The sequence below is a fragment of the Salvia hispanica genome, chromosome 2 (assembly GCF_023119035.1).
Source record: "Salvia hispanica cultivar TCC Black 2014 chromosome 2, UniMelb_Shisp_WGS_1.0, whole genome shotgun sequence".
In the NCBI taxonomy this organism is placed as follows: Eukaryota; Viridiplantae; Streptophyta; class Magnoliopsida; order Lamiales; family Lamiaceae; genus Salvia; species Salvia hispanica.
In genome coordinates, this window is record NC_062966.1 from 30,708,921 (window position 1) to 30,718,687 (window position 9,767).

The 9,767-nt window shown below is 33.1% G+C and overlaps 1 protein-coding gene across 1 annotated transcript; it reads right to left on the minus strand.

Moving 5' to 3' along the window:
- Positions 1-28: 28 nt before the first annotated feature.
- On the minus strand, positions 29-5,002 carry LOC125206068 (protein NRT1/ PTR FAMILY 4.6). The gene is made up of 5 exons (XM_048105349.1): positions 4,797-5,002; positions 4,542-4,638; positions 4,083-4,300; positions 1,271-1,711; positions 29-1,204 (listed from the first exon to the last, which is right to left on the minus strand). Exons 1-5 carry the CDS (start codon positions 4,797-4,799, stop codon positions 242-244), a joined length of 1,722 nt encoding a protein of 573 aa, XP_047961306.1. The 5' UTR covers positions 4,800-5,002; the 3' UTR covers positions 29-241.
- Positions 5,003-9,767: the final 4,765 nt, after the last annotated feature.

Genomic DNA, 9,767 nt, shown 5'->3' on the forward strand with positions numbered 1-9,767 from the left:
AATGCTCATTTCATAAATAACAGGGAACTCAACAATGTGCCGAATCAATTTCCATTTCAAGATCAAGAAACTGATTATTATACAAGTGCTAAATGAAAACATTTGCAACATTAACAAAAGCAAAAAAAAAAAAAAAGTCAGAGTATGTAAAATGATCTCCTTCACTGCTTCAAGCAAGTCATTGGATTCATATTTACATACTCTAAACAAAATGACCAAAATTTGAGTTTGTTCGAAAATGCTACTTGTTTGATCCAACGGATCTGTATTTGTACCTTGTAGCCCAAAAGAGATAGTGCAAGAAATTCAAGCCACTAAGCACACACAAGAGCCAATAGAATCTCTCAAGGTGGTAACGATTGATGTTGTTGCCTGAGAGCCAAGATTTGTGGGTTGAATCGCCTGTCACATTGTTGACAATCGACGTGATGACAGAGCTTAGGTAGTATCCGACGGCTAGCGATGCGAAAGAGAGGGACGTCGCTAGGGATCTCATGGCGGGAGGCGCCTCTGTGAAGAAGAACTCTAGTAGTCCGGCTAGGGTGAAGAGGTCGGCTGATCCGAGGAATAGGTACTGGAACGCGATCCATAAGAACGTTAGAGGTAGGGGTTTGGTCGAGTCGATCAGCCCTGAGGAGGTCGCTACTCTCTTGCGTTTGATCTCCACTAGCGCGGCCACGGCCATTGCCACTACCGAGAGGATTAGGCCGACACCAATTCGTTGTAGATGGGTGATCCCTGACTCGGACTTGGTTAGTCTGCGAGCGAATGGGATGATGGTGTGGTCGTAGAGGGGTGCGAGGATCATGATGAAGACGACCGGGAATACAGGGAGGGAGGCAGGGGGGACCTTTAGGGAACCGATTTTCGTGTCCATGGTGGCGGCTTGTTGGACCGAGAAGGTGGAGAGTTGAGCGAGGCAGGCGTTGAGCATGATCGTGCAGCCGAAGATTGGGAGGACTTTTAGTACAATCTTCACTTGTTCCAGTTCTTGCACCGTGCATTTCAGCACGGTGCAAGCTGGCTTGTTCTCAACTGCTCTGTTGAGGAACTTGAGGCTCTGAGATGGAGAGTCGAATATTAGTGGTGACTCTGTTGTCTCTTTGTTGTTCTCTCCGTCGTGGAGTGTTGTAGGAGAAGGGCTCGCAGCCATGCTTGTGACCGCGTTAGTCGTGCCCGTGTTGAGCAAGGAGGCTATGAGTATCTGTTGCACACAGTTTAGTTAGTTATAATCATGATTCATGGATGGACTTGTCAAAAAAAATGTTACCTTGGATATTGTTGTGAGAGGGCTTCCTTGAGGGATCTTGTTCCTGTAAAATTTGGAGCCAGCTAGGAAGATTGGAATAGACAACAATATTGTGAGTGTGGAGATTCCGAACCCCCATTGCCAGCCTTTGTTATCTTCGATCCAAACGACAAGGGTGACCGCGATGAGGGCACCAAACGACAGGGAAAATACGAAGTAATTGAAAAAGGAGGATCTATGCTTCCTTCCCTGTGGGGTGCTCTCGTCGAACTGCTCTGCCCCGTGGGGAGGTAACGAGCCCTTGATGCCACCAACGCCTAGAGCCACCAAGTAGAGGCCTAAGAAGAGCATTGCAGCCTTAGCACCATGAACTTGCCGGCAAGGCGAATCCAGGCTTCCGGCCTCACATTCTGGTGGTTTTAAGGAGCTTGATTGTGCTTGCACAGTGAGTAGTACTAGGCCCTGTTCACATTGGCAAATACCAACAATATTAAAGATAGAAGTAACACTAAGAAAGACATAACAATAAATTAAAGGTCCAAATACAACAAAATCTACGGACTATAACCTTTTGAATTTCAACTGGTACTTAGGTAATTCTTTTGGGCTTCAAATGGCAACTATTTTTAATATGCGGTACGCCTATTTTAAACTACTACAAGTGGAGTTTTGCTTTTATATAAAAGTAAGCACATATTCTTGTCGAGATAAAAAGAAGAAAAAAAAGAAGAAAAAAGCAGCACATATTATACATACCATGGGATAGTACACACAATAATGCATCTTTAATCTTTGTCAATATGAAATGTGATGTAGACTAAATGCTGGTCATCAAGTTAAGAAAAATTATCTTGACCCTCTTTGATAGAGATAATATAGCATGAATTTATATAGATTTTGTTAGTGTACTAAATACTATCTTTATTCATGTATACAAATGACTTATGTTGGTGTTATCAGTATGTTAATAATATGTATCGATGACATGTACACGTACACGTCGTTGTCATCACATATCACTTATAATAGGTGCCACAGAATATCATTACAAAATTTTGCATGATAAATTTCATAATTATTAAAATAAAAGTATAAAATACATTACACAACATGACATGTATTTATGAGTATTGATACATAAACATCATGTACATGTCACCAAACAACGTGCGCGTGGCGTAATCTAACAACCATCTGAGTGAGAGCCACGTGTGCACAAAAAACACTTTCATGAAATTAATAACGCTATCTTATAAATTATGAACCAATCAAGAAATTGCATTCTAAAACATTTAATGCATGTAATTAGCATTATTTATGATAAAGTGATTTTCAAATTTTCTCAAAGTCAGAGAAATGTCTGAATTACGTGGTGCATAGGGAATGTGAAGATATTATGGACTAGTGGCGAGAAGACATTGGTTAAGAGATTAGGTTTTATGGCACATAAATGTTAATATTGGGAAGCAAAATATTTTCAAACTTCAAATCAAGGGTCGAGAAAATGAAGTTTGTCTTTTTGTCTTAATGTGACAAACCTAAAATATAAAATAAGAAAAAGATAGGGTCAATTTTAATCCTAGTTGTACCTAAATGCATTGCATGCAATTAATGAATGCCATTCGCCGCTTTTATTTATCATCTTTCAGTTTATTTTAAATAAAAGGTAATGCTAAATTATACTTTCACATCTCTAAACGTATTACTACAAAAATAGATTTCTAAAAAACAACACTTACATGGATTATTGCTAATATGATTATTACTTTTCTAATAGGAATTTATTAGGAAGAGGGGTAACTTTTATGATGCACAAACATAATTTCAAGATAAATAAAAAATTAAGGTCTTTCTTAATACAGTATATAACTTGAAAGGAAAAATAACTTGGTGCTATATAAATAAAGTAAAATCAAGTAAAAATAAATAAAGTATATCAATCTAAAATTCATAGAAGTTATGGTCATAGATTACTAGTTAACCTTTGTTTTTCTAAACATCTAACACCATCTATAAACATAACTAAATAACGAGATATTTCATCACAATTTTATGAAACTCATGCAATTATTCAATAGTAAAAATCAATATTTTATGAAAAAGAAATATATTTTATGACAAATTAAATTAGTGAAAAAGAACAATATTTTATGAAATTTTAATTTGGGTAGAAATTTTTTTTATTATAGCCGGAAATTGTAGTTGAGTAGGATACCATAAATGTTCTCAACAGTTTTCATTATCGATTTATTCAACAAAAGATCACAAACTTTGGTCGTTCTTCAACTTTTTAAATAAAAAAATAAAAGCGGTTTCAAATTTAAAAACAAATTAGTCAAAAGTATAGAAAAAGAATAAAGAAAATAAAGATTGCACAAAAATCACTTGCAACCAATTAAGAAAGCATAGCAAGTTGCCAAGTGCTGTCACAACAATTTTTCCAACTTTCCTCAAAGAATTTGTTCTGCAAATTACTTAATTTACAAGATTCATGAATTAAATTTAATTCATATATAAAAGCAGCACCAATACCAATTCCTAAATATAATCACAAATCTTTCATGTAAAAGAAAAAAAAAATTATATTTACTATGTTGGCAATTTGACACAAAGGCACCATACACATTAATGAAATGGAGTAGCATTTATTTTCGAAATATACTACTCCCTACTAAGCTATATCCAATCTCTTCACATTTCCCAACAAAAATTGATTTCGGTGGGCGTTAATTGATATACAGACAACTCCTAAACAGCTAAATTTTGTGACATCACGAAATTAAATTTATCTAGCATTTAGAACAAAATAAAATAAAAAAGGAGACAAAATTACCAGAAATTCGATGAGTGCACTGATTGAAAATATTTGGTATGTGGTGAAGAAGGCATCTGACAAGAAGCCGCCAAGCAGCGCCAGCAGAAACGCCGTTCCCATAAAATTCGTAACGGCGTTTGCCGATCCAGACGGCGTAAAATGCATGTATTGCGCAAGGTACAACACCAAGTTGCTCGCATTCGCCAGAAACGCCAAATTTTCCAACACCTCCACAACTGCCCACATTTTTTATTCATAAAATGAAAAATACATGCAGTAATGAGGTGATTGATTATACAGTAGAAAAATACATGTCACAAAAAAAAAAATCACAATTTCCTATATATCTTTGGGTTCAATAAAAGAAAAAGTTTTACAACCGCTAAAAAGCAATTTGTTGGTTGAGAGATCATGAGAGAATTCCCATCCCTTTTCACAGTATTTCTGTGTGTGTATGAAAGAGAGAGAGAGAGGTACCCAAAACGAAGGAGGCAGCAAGCATGCCGCCATGTCTGTGTTTGGCAGCTGGTTTTCCTCTCCAATCAACATAGCCATGCCACGTGTTCTCCACCTCCTGCTCATCATCTATTAATCATTAGATTCCGACATAAATTGAACAAAATCATCATACTATGATTTTCAGTGCATAGATTTGTCCGAGTGAACAAGTATGAAAAAAAGGGATTCATTTTTTTATTAAAACATTTTGGGAGAGAAAAAGGGGACTCATACCATTACTTATTTCTCTTCTCTTGTGCACTCTAAGTTGAAAGAGTTGGAAGGAAGGATCGATCCTCTATATGGAGAGTTATATATGTGTGTATGTATATATAAGACTTAAGAGAGAAGGTGAGAAGGAAATCAGGTGGAGAGATGATTTTTGAGAAATTAGGGAAAAAGGGTCCAACTCAAGAAGATGGCCCAAGTCCCTTTAAGCAAATTTCTATCTCCTAGAAATCATTTTTATAATGTGATGAGATGCAAATAACATTTAAATTTGTGGACTAGTGTTCACACCATGGCAAATTCCTTTTGTGTAATTTTGGTGGTCCACAACCTCTTATACAATAAATTTTTAAACCCCCCCATGATTTACACTTTCTCACGTGTCACTAGGATACATTTGAATTTTATTTCCAGTATAACAGGTAATCAATCTGTCTAATAATTTTATTCACAAAATAGAATTAGATTAAACATCATAATAATAATAGTGAGATCGAACTCGAGATACTTTTGAACTTATATAAAAATGAAATAGTTTAAGATAAAAATTTAAAGATTTTGTGGAATCATCTTGTTGGCCATTTGATTGAGGGTCCATTTATCTAGTTGTTTTTTGAATGATAATTATTCCCAAAAATACTATCCAAATTACTAAAGTGATTCAAATGAGATAGCTAGTAACAATGATGTCTTATCCAAATAATTAAGTTGAGTGGTGGGAAAGGCCAAAATTTTCGGTGTTTGTCAAGTATTTACATGTTATATATAGAAAAAATCAGGAAAAAATGACAATGTACGTTTTTCCAATATATACTCTACAAATTTCATCACTATTTTAGTATCATGTCCAATTTTGTTAAATAATTAAATTCTTATCGAGAATAGTCGGTGTTTATGTATATCCCAATCCTAATTAATTACCTCCACTATCGATATTTTACCCCCAAGAAAAACTCCATCCTTGTTGTGGTGGCATCCAGAACACTAAATTAAGTTATTAGGCGTAAACTTGAAAGATGACGGATTTAATTAGAAATTACTTATCAGCATTGCTTAGGCTGCATTAAAGTCAAAATGTAATGAAATTAACCTCTTTTATAAAGATTCTAAAAAGTACATTTAACTCAACTAATTAATTATGTTTTATAGCATACAGCTCATTTGTGAATTGGTATTTCACTTTCGGGCATGCTTATATGTGTTGTGACAAAAATATGAATCACAAAAAGATAATTTCTTCATATATATACAGTTAATGGCCTAATGGGTATTGTTCCATCATAGAATTTTATTTATGAATCTATAGTATCATATTCGCTAACTTTTACCCAATTTGACGATAATTTGGTTTATAACATACTAATACACATTTTTGTATGTTTGTAATTGCAAAAGTCTATGTATTAATATAGGAGATAAGAATTTTCTAGTGGAGAAGAGATGAAATTGATTAAAGGGAGCATCAAATCCTTACTGTAAATCTGTAATTAAGAAAAAGAGGTTATGATACCTTTGTGACGTTTGACCAAAATAAAATGGATATTAAATGTGAAAGCGTTGATGCCCTTATTTATGGCATATTGTGAATCAGTTCTATCGCAGAAATTTGGCCCCGTTGAAATAAGTGATAGCTCAGTCAACTTGCCTTAGTTTTATAGATGAACATATTAATAAATAGGAATTGTTTCTTTAAATCTTAGGACACGCGTTGCATCAGGACCTCTTTAGATTAATCTTGACTTATCACAAGGAGGAATCCTTGATGATTATGGAGGATAAAGAATTAATAGTAATTTGAGTCCACATTTTATTGTACTCCATATACAAAATGAATACTAATCTACTTATATCTCTTTAAAATGGAGGTTCTTATATTTATATATTATGAAAATTTTATTTCAGTTTTTGCAAGTTTGTGTTTTTTAAAGATCCAAAGACAAAAAGTTGAGTACATTAGGGGAAAAAAATATAAAAATAAAAATAAAATGCTTTACTAAAAGTTGAGAAGAGATAAAAAAAAATGGATTAAAATAAGATTAAATATTTTACAAGAAAATAGAAAAGCTAAAAATTTTAATGTATAAAAGAATAATTAAAATGCTTAAAATCAAAAAAGACAAAAAAAAGTTTGGAATAGTTAATATGCTATGCAGGAATATTTGAACTCGCACCTTGTATGTGTGCGAGTGGTTTAATATAAAATAAAGTTTATAATGAGAGATAACATGAATCCTTCATTGTCACTAATTAGTTACGTGAATTGTGCATTAATTTATGAATCAATTGTTTTACACGTAAAATATTAAAGGTCGCTATATATTATACTTCCTCCATCCACATTCAAATATTCAATAGTTTTAGTTTTATACTTTTGGTTCGTCTACAAGAATTAGATATTTTTCATTAATTTTTACAAATTTATTTCACTAATGAGGTGCATGGGCATCATTCTAGGGTCGATATTTATAATACTTCCTCGGTTCCTCCATCCATATTCAATAGTTTCTTGTAAAAAAAACTACTCTGTACATTATATATTTATCTTATAAAGTGTACAAAACTACTTAGCAGGTGTTTTAAGTCCACCCGTGTCCATCGGTGCATTTATGAACCGACATTTTTCCGCGTCGCACATTCCGTCAAACATAAACCGTACATAATATTAGGACGGACAAAAAAAATCCAAACCGCATGCGTTAATAGCTATTAAATACTCTAGCAATATACGTCACGGGTATACGACTGATCTCTCGTTTTTTGCGCCAAAATTTAAAAAGAAAAACAAATAAAAAAAAAAAACAAAAGTTAGAAAAGGAAATGCCGAAGGTAATAAGGTATTGATAAAAAGGAACACAAGATGGAATCTTGATTGTATTAAAGTAAAGATCTTTTTAGATCAAGTAGGTTCAAAAGCTTTGCTTTTAAACCCTACATATTTAAGCCGCCCATCACTTGCAAATCTTGCTATTGGGCAAGAACTGTGGGAAAAGCGACCGTAGATACAGTATTTTAATTAAGCTAAAGCCGTTTTATATATAAGTTCGTTTGATTTATAAAATGTTGAAATTAGCTATGTTAGTAAGTTAGTTTAATAAGCTAGGGCGATTTCCACTATATGTCATTTATTTCGCATGCATAAAGAAGATATTTGATTAATTACTACTCCATGTAATTAGGTCGGGTTTAATTTAATTAAAGGGGATTGGGTAGGTATTTCTTGTTAGAGATATTTCGAGTTTTGACTTGGGTGTGTTTCACGGGCTGAATAATTTTGTTAAAATAGGTAAATTGTAGTATTGGGCAGACGAATTGTCATATCAAATTTTATAGGTAGCATCTTAAAGAAAGATGTAAGCAATATCTATATAATTAATAACCTATACGGCTATACCATCTAGATAAGTCATTATATTGCTTGCCTTTCTACTAGTGAAGTGTTGGAAAGCTATACCTAAAATGACAGCTTAACAATATGTTCAAAAAATAAGGAATTGAGTAATGAGTGTGCTCATGATTGGTCAATTTTGAAAAGATTTTCACGTTATTAAAAAAAATATAATTAATTCAGTCATTGGTTTTCTTAATGAGTAAAAAATGAGCATAATCTATATAAGGTGACAGTATAACTAGGAGTACAACAATAGAATTACCAACGAAAATCAGATAACTAATAGCGATATCAGGACCAACGAAAATCATTTAACTAATATCAGGTCCGATAAAGCTAGGTATTGAATTTACAACATATAACAAATCTAATTAAGGGACATTAACATAGTAAACAATACAAACTCTTCAAACAAAAATATGATGATCATTAGTAACAAAAAAAAAAAAAAAAAAAAACAACCCATGAATGAAAGCAAAAACTAAACCATTAATTGTCCTGACTTGGGCACCACCTACCATAACAAAATATTGCTGACAATAGGAATTGGGCGCTACAACCCACATAAAAGATTGTCATTTGCAACTAGGTGGAGTAATTAAAAATCCAAGAAGATTTAACCAATTTACAAAGTGACGCCCTAAGAAATTGTCATACCAATGTTAATTAACTCGCTAGTCTTGGGTGACAAGAGCATACAACAAATCCAAGCCACACTCATATAAGCGACACTTGCATAGATTTGGCCGCAAGTATCACTTGGTGTCGAAAGTTGTAAATCTCATAAATCTTGAAGCAGATCTCAACAGTAAACTAGTTGAAGTCGATTTTCTCATCGCCCCATACTTGCTCCAACCAATGTCCTGTTGATCTTCATCTAACATAGCTATGCAAAACCAGTTTATCTCTCTAATGCATGATCTAGTTACACAAGAAAAGGTCTTTTTTAGACAAGAGTAATATTTTTTTATCGATTTCATTTTATTCTCAAATTAACACTTAAAATTGTCTAAAGTTTATATGTTCAAAACGGTCGAGTGATTCCTTCGAATCAAACATAAATCCAACTTTTCTGCCGTAAATAATATTTTATATATATCTAAGTCATCAAAGCTAATTAATAGAAGACGTACCAAATAATTATTATGAAGTAGAGCATACTATTGTCTTTAGTCGAGTAATGATTAGTTGCACTATTAGATTATAAGTTAACTCAATAGATCCTATTTTCGTCTTCTGATTTTGAGAGGTAGATTTACTACTGAGTTTAATATTTATATATTTTTCAAAATTTCATGAAAAAAGACAAACATGTGAAATTGAAGTCTCAAATTTAGTCACACTCAGTCACACGCAATAAGTGTCACATGGGATTCCATTCAACTTTTTGTCAATTTATTTAGATTAAACTTGCAAAAAACTTTCAAGAAAATTATTCTTTTTTTATCATTTTCAACAGAGACCGAGCATTTTTAATTTGAATTAAGATTTGGAAATCTCAACTGATAACTACCTTGTAATATGGTTAACATTTTAGTACTATTTTAGTCTCCAATCTTGTCTTTCATTTCTGCAAATACAAAGTTAAA